The 14,244-nt window shown below is 46.6% G+C and overlaps 1 protein-coding gene across 1 annotated transcript in view; it reads right to left on the minus strand.

Moving 5' to 3' along the window:
• Positions 1-3,353: 3,353 nt before the first annotated feature.
• The window catches only part of LOC132406291 (phospholipase D1-like), a 196,458-nt gene continuing 185,567 nt past the window's right edge, over positions 3,354-14,244 (minus strand). The window contains 1 exon segment of the mRNA XM_059991739.1: positions 3,354-13,301. Coding sequence (XP_059847722.1) covers positions 13,077-13,301 — 225 coding nt within the window. The 3' untranslated portion in view covers positions 3,354-13,076.

Below are 14,244 nucleotides of genomic sequence, written 5' to 3' on the forward strand. Positions count from 1 at the left end.
ACATTGACGCTGTCTTGGTCATGCACCCACGTTGAGCTTGTCAATTTTCTTAAATTTGTCTCTAACTTCCGCCCTGCCCTTAAATTCAGTTGGTCCATTTCTGACATCTCCCTACCCTTTCTCGATCTCCCTGTCTCCATCTCTGGAGATAAACTGTCTTTTTCAAACCTACTGATTCCCACGGTTATCTTGACTATACCTCTTCCCACCCTACCTCCTGCAAAAATGGTATTCCCATTTCTCAGTTTCTTTGCCTCCACTGCATCTGTTCCCAGGACACAAACCTCTGCTTCAGGACATCAGAGATGTCCTCCTTCTTTAAAGAATGGGGGTTCCTTCCCTCTATTATTCATGCTGCCCTCACCAATGTTTCCTGGACATCTGCACACACCCCATCTTCCCAATGCCCTAACAATGACAGCATCCCTCGAGTCGTTACAGCCTTCCCCACGAGCCTTGGCATTCAACACATCACTCTTTTCAACCTCTGCCATCTCCAAAGGGACCCTACCATCAGATATGCTTTTACCTTCCCCTCTCCTCCACTTCCAGCAGGGATTGCTCCCTCCACCATTTTCTTGTCCATTCGTCCCTCCCAACACTTACCCGCAAGTGGCCCAAGTGCTACACCTGCCTGTTCACCCCCTCCCTCACCTCCATTCAGGGGTCCAAACAGTCCTTCCAGGTGAGGCGACACTTGGCACCTGTGAACCTGCTGGAGTAGTCTATCATATCAGGTGCTTCTGATGTGGCCTCCTCTGCACTGGTTAGACTCGTCGAAAATCAAGGGACCACTTTGTTGAGCACCTCCATGGCACCTTCCAGTGGCCAAACGTTTAAATACTCCATCTAGGTCCCCTCCACCTGGTGGCATGAAAATCAATTTTTCCTTTGGTAAACACATTTCTTGATTCCCCACTCTGACCTTTCACTTCTTCTCAGTGGAGTGGCCTATAACCTTCATCTGGGTCCCCTCCTCCTTCCCTCTCTCCACTCTTCTCTCCTATCAGATTCTTTCTTCTCCAGCTCTTGACCTTTTCCACCCACCTGGCTTCACCTATTACCTTCCAGCTAGCCTCCTTCTCTTCCCCCCATCTTCTTATTCTGGCATCCGCCCCTTCCTTCTCATTCCTGAGGAAGGGTCTCGGCCTGAAACATCGACTGTTTCTTCATTTCCATAGATGCTGCCTGACCTGCTGAATTCCTCCAGCATTTTGTGCTTGATGCTCTGGATTTCCAGCCTCTGCAGACTTTCTCGTGTTTGTTAAGTCAAGAATGTTGCTGAGGCCCACTTTGGAGTACTGTGTGTAGTTTTGGTCACCTACCTGCAGGAAAGATATCAATAAGATTGAAAGTGCAGAGAAAATTTACCAGGATGTTGTTGGGATGTGTGGACCTGAGTTATGGGGAAAGATTGAATAAGTTGGGACTTTATTCCCTGGAGCACAGGAGACTGAGAGGAGATTTGACAGAGGAGGGCAAAATGATGAGGGGTATAGATAGGGTGAATGCAAGCAGGCTTTTTCCACTGAGGTTGAGTGGGACTAGAACTAGAGGTCATGGGTTAGGGGGTGAAAGGTGAAATGTTTAAGGGGAACATGATGGGGAACTTCTTCACTCGGAGGGTGGAGAGAGTGTGGAATGAGCTGCCAGTGAAAAGGCTGGATGTGGGTTCCATTTCAAGATTTCAGTGAAATTTGGATTAGTACATGGATGGGAAGGTTATGGAGGGCTATGGCATAGGTGCAGATTGATGGGACTAGGCAGAATCATAGTCTGGCACAGACAGGGTCGACAAAAAAGCCCTCTTCTATGCTGTAGTGTCTATTCCTCTATGACTCTAGCCAGTGATTCACCACCACACTCAGCCGTCAACAACCCCTTGGTGCTGATGTTGTAAATATTTCCTGAAGGATTTCACTGTGGCTTTATACGAAACTTTTTTCACCATCAATAGTACTAATAGCTCTCTGATGTCTCGTACGTGGCTCTCCAGTCATCTACAACAATGATGCTGTATTATGTTTTGACACACTTCTATAGATACACAGTATGTAAGATTCCTGTAAGTAGATTGTGGGTACGCCATTGGCATTGGAAACACTGCGACGCTTGTGGGCTGCCCAATGAATTCTCACTCGTTTTAATTGGACACAAATGGCACATTGCACTGCGTGTTTAAATGCTTCAATGTTCGTAGGACCATAGACACTGGAGCAGAATTTGAATATTCGGCCCATCAAGTCTGCTATGCCACTTGATCATGGCTGTCCCACTATTCTGCCTTATCCCTGCAATATTTTATGCCCTGAGTAATTAGGAATGAATCAGCCTCTGCTTTAAGTGACTTGGCCTCTGCAGCTGCCTGCAGCAATAAATTTCATATTCACTGCCTTCTGATGAAAGAAAGTCCTCCTCACCTCTCTTCCAAAAGTCTCTGTTCTGAGGCTCTGCCCTCTGGTCCTGGACTCCCCCACTATAGGAAACATCCTCTTCACATCCACTCTATCTGTGTCCTCTGGTCCCAGACTCCCCCACTATAGGAAACATCCTCTCCACATCCACTCTATCTGTGTCCTCTGGTCCTAGACTCCCCCACTATAGGAAACATCCTCTCCACATCCACTCTATCTGTGTCCTCTGGTCCTAGACTCCCTCACTATAGGAAACATCCTCTCTATCTGGGCCTTTCAATACTTGATCGGTTTCAATGAGATTCCGCCTCATTCTTCTAAACCCCAGTGAGTACAGGCCTAGATCCCAAACTCCTCATACAATAAACCTTTCAATCCCAGAATCATTCTCACAAACCCTCTCCAATGTCATGTGACAAATAAAACTAATTTAGTCTAACCGACTGCACCATGACCTGCTGTGGAAACACCAATCCCCAGGAACAAAAGAGACTACAATAGGCAGTGGATACATCCCACTCCATCACCGGAAAAACCCTCCTCACCAGTGAGGAGGTCTCCCAGGGGCACTTTCACAGGAAAGCAGCATCCATCATCAGGGACCCCGACCACCCAGGCCATGCTCTCCTCTCACTGCTACCAATGGGCAGGAGGTATGGCAGCCTCAGGTCCCACACCAGGGTCAGGAACAGTCGCTACCCCTCAACCATCAGGCTCCCGGACCAATGTTGGTAACTTCATTCACCACAGCACTGAACTGATTCTACGACTTACAGACTGATTTTCACAGACTCTTTCCAGCTCGTTCTCAGTTTTGCTTTTTGCAGACTGGTTGTCTGCCAGTCTTTCAGTAGATTCTATTCTTCTCCCTGTGAATGCCCGCAAGAAAATGACTCTCAAGGTAGTATGTGGTAACATATTATTTTATAATAAATGGACTTTGATCTTTGAATCCAGCATATTTAAAAATCATTTAATTAATTAGTATTATTTACAGGACTTTAGCTGCTGTTCTGTACAGATTTTAGCCTCCAAGGTTTCTCCCCGGATGCCACTGGAAGGGACAACCTTCCCTTTCTGTGCTGCACTCTTATTGCAGTACTTGAGAGGTTAAATCCCGCAAGCGGCTGGTCACTGGAACGAAGCCCTGGCACAATCCCGATGCCTCTCTCACTCTCCAGCACTGCACACAGCCCGTATCCGGGGTTTGACCATGCATGCGTGAGTATGTCTCCGACACAACCCAGCAGCTGGTGGTATCTACACCAATGACGTGCCGTTACACAGATAGTTCACAATTACATGGTAGTGCACAATAACACCAGTACTACGGTTACACATAGTTCACAATTACACCACCGCCATCACCTTAGCAGCAATGCACTCGAAGTACTGGAGAAACAGTGAGTCAGGCAGCATCTATGGAGGGTATAAACAGTCAGTGTTTCCGGCTGAGAGGCTTCATCAGGACTGGAAAGGAAGGGGGAAGGAGCCAGAATCATAAGGTGGGGAGAGGAAGGAGTACAAGCTGGCCCGTGATAGGTGAGACCAGGTGAGGGTGAACGTGGGTGGGTGGGGAAGGGGGATGAAGTGAACCAGGCAGGTGATAGGTGAGACCAGGTGAGGGGGAACATGGGTGGGTGGGGAAGGGGGATGAAGTGAACCAGGCAGGTGATAGGTGAGACCAGGTGAGGGGGAACGTGGGAGGATGGGGAAGGGGGATGAAGTGAACCAGGCAGGTGATAGGTGAGACCAGGTGAGGGGGAACGTGGGTGGATGGGGGGAAGGGGGTTGAAGTGAGAAGCTGGGAGGAGATGGTTGGAAAAGGTAAATGGCTGGAGAAAAAGGGATCTGACAGGAGAGGAGAGAAGATCATAGGGGAAAGGGGAGCAGAGGCAGGTGAGGAGAAGGGGTGAGAGGGGAGCCAGAATGGGGATTTGATAAAAGTGGTGGGGGGAGAAGTTGGAGAGAAAGCAACATTCTTGCCATCAGGTCAGAGGCCAGTCAGGTGGAACACGAGGTGTCGATCCCGCAGCCTGAGTGTGGCCTCCTCGTGGACCGACATGGGGATTGGAATTAAAATGGGGGATTGCATCCACAGTGATTGTTGCAGAATTAGGTGGTGATCTCCTGCACAGTTACACCAGGCATCCTCCTGATACCACTGATGCACGATCACCCCAGCACAGGGCAATTACACTGGCCTTGCAATATTTGCCTAACATGAACGTTGTGGAGTTACACTGAGGTGGGGCATGAAAGGGAAGGAGGGTGGTCAACCATTTCAATTCCATTCTGACGTGTCAGTCCATGACCTCCTCCACGTTCCTGATGAGGCCACTCTCAGGCTGGAGGTACTATTGTCCTCACTTTCCACCTGGGTAGCCTCCAACCTGGTAAATTCTCCTCCCCTCTGCTCTACTTTTCCACTCCTCTTTCTGCTGCCTTCACTACCCCCTGGATCTCCTCCTTTCCTTTCTAAATGATCCACAGTACACTAATGGTGTACAGTTCCACCGACACAGTGGGCAGAGCCACTGCCTCATTCGAGCCCCATCACAGGCTCTGCTTCTCCATGTCCAGAACCCCGTCACCAGATCTCTGGGGAAGTTGAAAGCCCAGTGACTCCGTCGGAGTCCTCTGGAGGTGGCCAGCCCTGGGGTTAGAGGACTGTGTGAGTGGGTGGCAGAAAGTGGGAATGGGGACTTGTTGGGTTCTTGTTCCTTTGCTGGTTGTTGAGTTGTGTTCTGTGTTGTTCTGTCAAACAATGTGGACATGTGATGCTGGCACTGGAATGCGTGGCTGCCCCCAGTACATCCTTAAGACGTGTTGGTTTTTAACGCCAACAATGCATTTCAATGTGTTTCGATGCAGACTTGATAAATGAATGAATCGGGATCTGATTAGCTGCAGAGACCGCCAAGAAGACACGAGCACCACCACCTACAGGCTCCCCTTGAGCCACACACCAACGTGACTTGGAAATACATCGACATTTCTTCACCGCCACTGGGTCTTAACCCTGGAACTCCCTCCTCAACAGTGCCGTGGGAGCACCTTCCCCAGGACTGCAGAGGGTTAAGGAAGTCTGGAATAATTTGCAGAGTTTGTAAGGTTGTGTTGGTAGCTAATGCAAATGATGCATTTCATTATGTGTTTCAAATAATAAAATCAGAATTATTAGTGTTATGAGATGATACTAATTAAATAGCACAGATTGTGATAGGCGGAACGTCAGTAGATAGGGTCATAAAGCTTTTGGCCTTCTTATCATCAATGTACTAGGTACAGGATCTGGGATGTTAAGTTGAAATTGTGTAAGACAAGAGTGAGTATTGTGTGCACTTTTGGAAAGGTATCAATAAGATTGAAAATTTACAAGAACGTTGCTGGGACTTGAGGAGCTGAGTGATAGGGAAAGGTAACACACCAGTGCACCAGGTAACACACTGGTGTGTATGACAGATAATCTCTTCCTGGGCTTCCAGCCGGTGTTACAACACACACCCATCCATGCCAGCTTCCGAGGTTTAGACACTCTAACCTCCCAGAGTGCGGCCCCTTGAAAGATTTCAGACAGTTTCGCTAATTGTAATCATGTTTTGCACGCCAAGGTTTGAGCATTTAAGGAACACCTGAACTGCGGTTCGATGCCTAATTGTAAACCTACTAGTGATATCATCTAGCATTTGTTTTGTGCTCAGATCCACTTCGATGCCATAGCAAGAACCCTGCATTTGGGTCCAAACTATCCTCTTCAAGGATCCTCAGCACAGCCAGGTGCAGGTGTTGATCTTAACCAATGTTTCAATACCTTCATCAGGGAAGATGCCTAGGCAAGTCTTATCCGATGGTGTTCACTCAGCTCCCAGGAGGGATGGTCTATGGGGGTTGAGTACATATACCATTGCATTAGACATGCATAAACAGAATCCTTGATGAAAATGACACAGTTTGTCACCGAAATATCAGTTAAAATCTACACCGGGACTTGGCTGGAAGCCAAGGGGTCAAGGGGTAAGGGTGAAAGGTGAAATGTTCATGGCAAACCTAAGGGGAACTTTTTCATTCGGAGGATGGTGCGAGTGTGATATCAACTACCAGTGGATGTGGTGTACGTGGACTTGATTTCAACATTTAGGAGAAATTTGGATAGATTCAAGGATGGGAGGGCTTTGAAAGGGTGTGCAGGCCGATGGGATTCAGCAGATTAATAGTTTGGCACAGACTAGTCGGGCCTTTTTCTGTCCAATAGTATTCTACAACTGAGTCAATAAGGAGAGTTCTTGGTGAGGGGTGAACAAAGCCAGGCATTGTGGATCAGTCTGAATCTCCCTGTGCTTGGCGGCCCTCCCAACCCACTCCAAGTGTGTTGACATAATTTCCCTCTCACCTCAAGACCCCCGCCTGTTACCCAATGGTCAAAGGGGGAGGGGGCAATGGAATTCAGAAGCCAGCACCTGCTCCCTGAACACATCAGGCACCTTGAAGGAATAAAAGTGTGCACTACTTTCTAAATGGGGAGAAAATTTAGAAATCAGAGGTGCAAAGGGATTTGGGAGTCCTTGTGCAGGATTCCCTAGAGAATAACTTGCAGGTTGAGTCGGAGCTGAAGAAGGGGAATGCAATGTTAGTGTTCGTTTCGAGAGGTCTAGAGTATAAAAGCAAGGACGTAATGCTGAGGCTTTATAAGGCATTGCTCAGACAGTATTGTGAGCAGTTTTAGGGCCCTTATTTAAGAAAGGATGTTGGAGAGGGACCAGAAGAGGTTCACAAGGGTTAACAAACGAGGAGCATTGGATGGCTCTGGGTCAGTACTCACTGGAGTCTAGAAGAATGCAGGGGGATCTCATTGAAACCTTTTGGATTTGATAAGGCCTACATAGAGAGGATGTGGGGGAGCCTAGGACCAGAGGACACAGACTCAGCATAGAGTAATGTAAATTTAGAACAGATGAGGAAGAATTCCTTTAGCCAGCGGGTAGTGAATCTGTCGAATTCACAGCCACAGACAGCTGGGGAGGCCAAGTCATCAAAGGTTGATAGGTTCTTGAATAGTAAGGGAGAAAGATTATGGGGAGAAGACAGGAGAATGGGATTGAGAAGGACAATAGTCAGCTATGATGGAATGGTGGGGCCGAATGGTCTAATTCTGCTCCGATGTCTTATTTCTACGTTTGTTGGTGGGATTGGAAGTGGAACTGGAATCGGTTATTGACACACGCTGTGATAAGATGAAAAACTTGTCTTACATACTGCTCCTACAGGTAATTCTGCTCAGTGGAAAGGGTTTGGTGAATGGAATGTGAGGTCTCCTCTGAACCAAGTGATGCTGGGTCTCAGGGAATGTCACCTCTGGCCTCTTACACATCCCCAGATTTACCATCATCCTCGACCCTTCCTTTCTCCAATAATTCCATGCTCCTCCAATTCTGGCCTCTTCCTATCATCCTGTCCTTGGGACTGTGCCTCAGCTGTACAGGTAATCGCACTCATTCCCCCGCCAAACATCTCCACCTTCATTCACCCCTACCACAATCCTCCAAAGTTACATTTAGAGAAACATCTATAACAATTAGGAGTAGGACATCCAGCCCTTTGAAACTACCCCACTATGGCTGACTGTCTATCACAATAACCATCAACACAGGAGATTCTGCAGATGTTGGAAATCCAGAGCAACACGCACAAAATGCCGGAGGAACTCAGCAGGTCAGGCAGCATCTATGGAGAAGAATAAAGAGTTGCTGTGTCAGGCTGCGGCCCTTTGACAGGATTGGAAAAGGAAGGGAGAAGAAGTCAGAATAAGGCGGTGGGGGCAGGAGAATTATGAGCTGGCAGTTGATAGTTGAGACCAGGTGAGGTGGGTCAGGAGAATAAGTGAGAAGCTAAGAGAGGTAAAGGGCTGAAGAAGGAATCTAATGGGAGAGACGAGTGGACTATGGGAGAAAGAGTTTCCATATTATATAAGTCAGTGATAATAAATCAAGTTCTGATTGTTCTGGATGTATTTGTGACATTTACCAGGTGTGTTGTAGGCGAGAATCCCTCCCACCCATCCCACAATCTCTTTGACCCACTACCGTCAGGAAGGAGGTACAGGAGCATCAGGACTGGGACTGTCAGACTGGGTAACAGCCTCTTCCCTCAGGCTGTGAGACTAATGAATACCCGTCACCACTGAGGTCTCGTCACGAGGACAGTGAGCTGTTTACCTGCACTGTGCACTGCATGCATTTTGAATTATATTTATTAACTTATTCATGGTAATATTTTGTTTTATGTGTTGTGTGTGATATACATTTTGTGGGTGCACCATGGTCTGGAGGAACATTGTTTCGTTTGGTTGTATATATGTATAGCCAGATGACAGTACCCTTGAATTATATCACCACTGCCGCCAAGGTGCTCGGGAACACTTTTGGTTACCGTACTGAACGTGATGTTTCAGACTGAGGCCTGATGAAGGATCTCAGCCCAAACATCTGCTGTCTATTCCCCTCCATAGATGCACCCTGACCTGCTAAGTTCCTCCAGCATTTTGTGTAACCATATTCCCACTCTCTCCCCTAACCCTCGATGCCTTGTATTTCTATAATCCCATCCTTAGATATATTTGCTCCTGCCTGCCGGTTAAGAACAGGCCCAACTCTCTGGGTGGGGCAGGAACTCAATGGGTCAAGGGGCATCTATGTGAGGGAAAGAGCTGTCAACCTTTCAGGGGTCCTTGGAACCCAAGCACCATTGAGTACATCTGCAGAGCACAGTAGCAGTAAAGCAGCTTCCACCATCCAGGCCATGCTCTCTACTCACTGCTGCCATCAGGAAGGAGGAACCTACACCATCGAGTTCAGGAACAGTTATCACTCCTCCGCCCATAGGCTCCTGAACCAACTTCACTCACACTGTCACTGAAACCTCCAGACTCACTTTCAAGGATTCTTCATCTTACGTCCTCAATATTTATTGTTTATTTATTTACCATTAAGTAGTTTGCTTTTTTAAAATTTCTGCATAATTTGTTGTCTTTTGTACACTGGTTGTTTGTCCATCCATCTTGCTTTGGTCTTTCATTCATCCCCTTGTGTTTCTCTCTATTTAGTGTGAATGCTCGCAAGAAAATGAAAGTCCAGGTTGTGTACGAACTTTGATCTGATTTGAGGTAGGTTTTCAGCACAAAATGCCAGCAGTTCCTACAGCCCTTCTGCCTCCATTCCCCCCCACAGACAGAGTTCGACCTGCTGAGTTTCTCTAGCAGAAGGTGTTGCTCCAGATTCCATTGTCTATAGCTTCTCACGTCCCCGATTCCCTCTTTCTCCAGTAATCTGTTGACTTCCTCAGGCATGCCACATTGCCTGAAATGCCTCATCAGATTCCCAAAGCAGAAGCCCTATTCTGAGCTTCGAGGTGGGAGGAGATTAGGAGGCAGAGATGCAAAGCAAAAAATCCACAGCCTTCTTGTAAAAATACTGATGATTACTCAAAACTGGGAGTAAAATTCTGGTAAAATTGTTTTTCTGTCCCTTTCTCTATTCTTCTATTCTTCACTTCAGCCTCTTACCTCTCCTCAGCTGCCTATCACTTCCTCGGGTCCCCTCCTCCCTCCCTTTCCTCTATGGTCCACTTTCTTTTCCTAACAGATTCCTTCTTCTCCTGGCCTTCACCTTTCCCACCCACTTGGCTTCATGTATCACCTCATAGTTGGTTCTCCTTCTCTTCCCCCAACCTTTTCGTTCTGGCTACTTGCCCCTTCCTTTCCAGACCTGAAGAAGGGTCTCAGCCCGAAACATCAACTGTTTATTCATTTTCACAAATGCTGCCTGACTTGCTGAGTTCCTCCAGCATTTTAAGCGTGTGGCTCTGGATTTCCAGCACCTGCAGAGTTTCTAGAGTTATAAAACAGTACAGCACAGCACAAACCCTTCAGCCCACTATGTTGTGCTAATCTTTTAACCAATATCAATCAAAACCTTCCCTTCTCCACAACCCTCCATTTTTCTATCATCCACATGCCTATTTAAGCTTCTTAATGCTGACGAATGTGATGCTGACCTTGGAAGGTTAAATGTAAATAGAAAGTACATGACACTTAAGGACAAGACCCTTGACAGTGTTGATGAGCACAGAGGTCTTGTGGTCCAAGTTCAGAACTTCCTGAAAGTGGCTACACAGGTTGATAGGGTGGTTAAGAAGTTATATGACTTGTTCGCCTTATATTAATTGAGTCATTGCGTTCAAACGTCGAAAAGTTATGTTGCAGGTTTACAAAACTCTAGTTAGGCCACATCGGGAGTACAGGTATTGCATATCATTCTGGTCATCCCATTATAGGAAGAATATCAGGTCTTTGGAGAGGGTGCAGAAGAGGCTCACCAGGATACTGCCTGGATTAGGGGGCAGGTGCTATCATGAGAGGCTGGTAAACTTGGGTTGTTTTCTCCGAGGCAGTGGAGGCTGAGGGGAGATCTGATAGAGGTTTATAAGATTACGAGAGGCGTAGATAGAGAGTATCTTTTCCCAGGGGTGAAATGTCTGATACCAGAGGGCATGTATTCAAGGTGAGGGGGGGTTAATTTCGAAGTAGATGTGAGGGGCAAGTTTTTTTTACACAGAGATTGGTAGGCACCAGGAATGCACTGCCTGGGTGGTGATAGAGCCAGGTACATTGATTTTTAATAGCCAGGCACATGAATGTGAGGGAAATGAAAGGATATGGATATTGTGTAGGCAGGGGCAATTTGTTTGGTTGGCTTGGTACAACATTGTGGGCTGAAGGGTCTCTCCTTGTGCTATACTGTTCTATGTTTAAAAGCCCCTAATGTATCTGTTTCTACTAGCACCGTACACCCCCCCTCACCCTTTCTCGTCAACTTCCGATGAACTTGATTTCTGTTTTCACTATCGAGCTAAACCATTGCTTCTCGGACGCTGCTCGATCAGCCAAATATCTCCAGCATGGCTTTCAGATGGTGAGGAGTAATGTATTGAGAGAAACTGATGGTTCCAATATTTGGGGGGGGGGGGTTTGGGACAAGGGGGCTGGATAGGAGGCAATTTAGGTCACACACCACCAGGTTCAGGAACAGATATTACCCTTTAACCATTCGGCTGCTGAACCAGAGTGAATAACTTCACTCACCCCATCAGGGAACTGATTGCATAATCTATGGACTTATTTTCAAGGTCTCTACAACTCATGTTCTCAGTGTTATTTATTTACTTATTTATTATTATTATTATTATTATTTCTTTTTTATTTGCAGAGTTTGTCTTCTTTTGCACATTAGTTGTTCGTCAGCATTTGTGTGTGGTTTTACGTTGATTCTATTGTGTTTCTTTGTTCTACTGTGAATGCCTGGGGGAGAATGAATCTCAGGGTAGTATTTGGTGACATACACATATTTTATAATAAATTTACTTTGAATTTTGTTACAGAGGATGACAGGAGCTAGGAGCTCTCTTCCCCAAGATGACTCTGTTGTTAATTCTGAATCTGAGATCAGGGGAGTTTCTGATTGTGTGTACTGACCTGTCATGATATTACACTAGAGGGGTAGAATAGCAGAGGCCACTTCCTGGGAAGAGATTTGGAGGGGTGGTTAGGGGGCAGACTTAGAAGGTAAACAGATAGTTGTTGGGGAGGGTCCAGTGGAGGTTTACAAGATTGTTTCCGTGAATGAACGGGTTAAGGTATGAGGAGTGCTTGATAGCTCTACAGCCTGTTCTCATTGGAGTTCAGAAGAATAGGGGTGGGGGATCTAATTGACACCTATCGAATATTGAAAGGCCTAGATAGAGGGGATCTGGAGAGGATGTTTTCTATAGTGGGGGAGTCTAGGACCAGGGGCACAGCCTCAGAATAGAGGTACTGTATGTCAATTTAGAACAAAGATGAGGAGTAATTTCTTTAGCCAGAAGGTAGTGAATCTGTGGTATTAATTGCTGGGGATGGCTGGTGAATCTGCGGAATTCATTGCTGGAGATGGGTGTAGAGGCCAGGCCATAACATATATTTAGACATTGATAGGTTTTGAATGGTCAGGGAAAAGGCTTGAAAATGGTGTTGAGAGGGGTAATAGATCAGCCATGGTGAAATGGCAGAGCAGACTCGATGGGCCGAATGGCCTAATTTTGCTGCTATGTCTAATGGTCCCATTTTGCGTTTTGTACCAGGAAGACATGATGTTAACACACATTAACCCCTTCCATGGCAGCACCTAAACACACTGAGGTCGAGATTCGCAGGCAGGCACATGGATGATGGAACAACGGAAGGCTATGTGGGTGAAATTGATTGTGGGGCAGGGTTAAAGGGTCGGCACAATAGTGTGGGGTGAAGGGCCTGTACTGCACTGTACTGTTCTGTATTCTATAATGCAGGATGTAATTGAAATAAAAACACCAAATTTATAGAGTGTGCTGATATCTCAGAGGTTGGTATAGCCCGGGAAGGAAAATCAGAAATTCTCCGTTGATGGAGCTAGTGTGTCCTGTAATTGTTGATACTAGAGTCTGACCCTCCTGAGTTTTTATTTGTCTGTTAGTTCTCTGAAAACTTGACAGGTCTCTGGCCTTGACTATTGGACACCTGGTTCCCCCTGTAGATACTGTGTCCAGAGTGACCAGCCTCTTCCCTTTATCCTACTCTCCTCCACTCGCCCTTCATGTCCACACCTCCATCGGCACCATCCGCTCCTTGGTGCTGAGCGGCGGGAGCAAGTTCTCCTCAGACAGGAAGTAGAAGGGGAACTGGACGAGGAAGCCGTGGATCTTCTTTAGCTCTTCCACAGCTTTGGCCGGGTCCTCGACCTCCAGACCCTGCTTAGCGTTGAAGGCCACTAGGTCACTGTTGTTCTTCACGTGATCCGAGGGAAGGCATCTGAAAATCTGAAGGAAGACAAAATGCTTAGTAGGTTTAGAGTCACAGAGCCATAGGACACTATAGCACAGAAACAGACCCTTTGGCCCATCTAGCCCATGCCAAACCATTTACACCGCCTAGTTCCATCAACCATATCCCTCCATACCCCTCCCATCTATGTACCTATCCAAACTTCCCTTAACTTTTCAAATCAAACCTGCATCCTTCACGTGCTGGGAGCTCAGTTCACACCCTCACCATCCCCTGAGTGATGAAGTTCCTTCTCACCTTTCACCCTTAACCATGAGCTCTACTCTCACCCAACCTCAGTGCAAACCCTGCCTGCACTTACCCTGTCTATACCTCTCATCATTCTGTACACCTCTATCAAATTCTCCTGCACTCCAGGGAATAAAGTCCGAACCTATTCAACCTCTCCGTATAACTCAGGTCCTCACGTCCTGGCATCATCCTTGTAAATTTTCTCTGCACTCTTTCAATCTTATTTACATCTTTCCTGTAGGAAGGTGACCAGAAATACACACAATACTCCAAATTAGCCCTCACCAAATCTTATATAATTGTAACATAACTTGTGCTCAGTACATTGATTTATGAAGGCCAATGTGGCAAAAGATTTCTTTAACCATATAACCATATAACAATCACAGCACAGAAACAGGCCATCTCAGCCCTCCTAGTCCGTGCCGAACTCTTAATCTCACCTAGTCTCACCTACCTGCACTCAGCCCATAACCCTCCACTCCTTTCCTGTCCATATACCTATCCAATTTTACCTTAAATGACACAACTGAACTGGCCTCTACTACTTCTACAGGAAGCTCATTCCACACAGCTATCACTCTCTGAGTAAAGAAATACCCCCTCGTGTTTCCCTTAAACTTTTGCCCCCTAGCTCTCATATCATGTCCTCTCGTTTGAATCTCCCCTACTCTCAATGGAAACAGC

Source organism: Hypanus sabinus, chromosome 2 (genome assembly GCF_030144855.1).
Source record: "Hypanus sabinus isolate sHypSab1 chromosome 2, sHypSab1.hap1, whole genome shotgun sequence".
NCBI classification, from domain to species: Eukaryota; Metazoa; Chordata; class Chondrichthyes; order Myliobatiformes; family Dasyatidae; genus Hypanus; species Hypanus sabinus.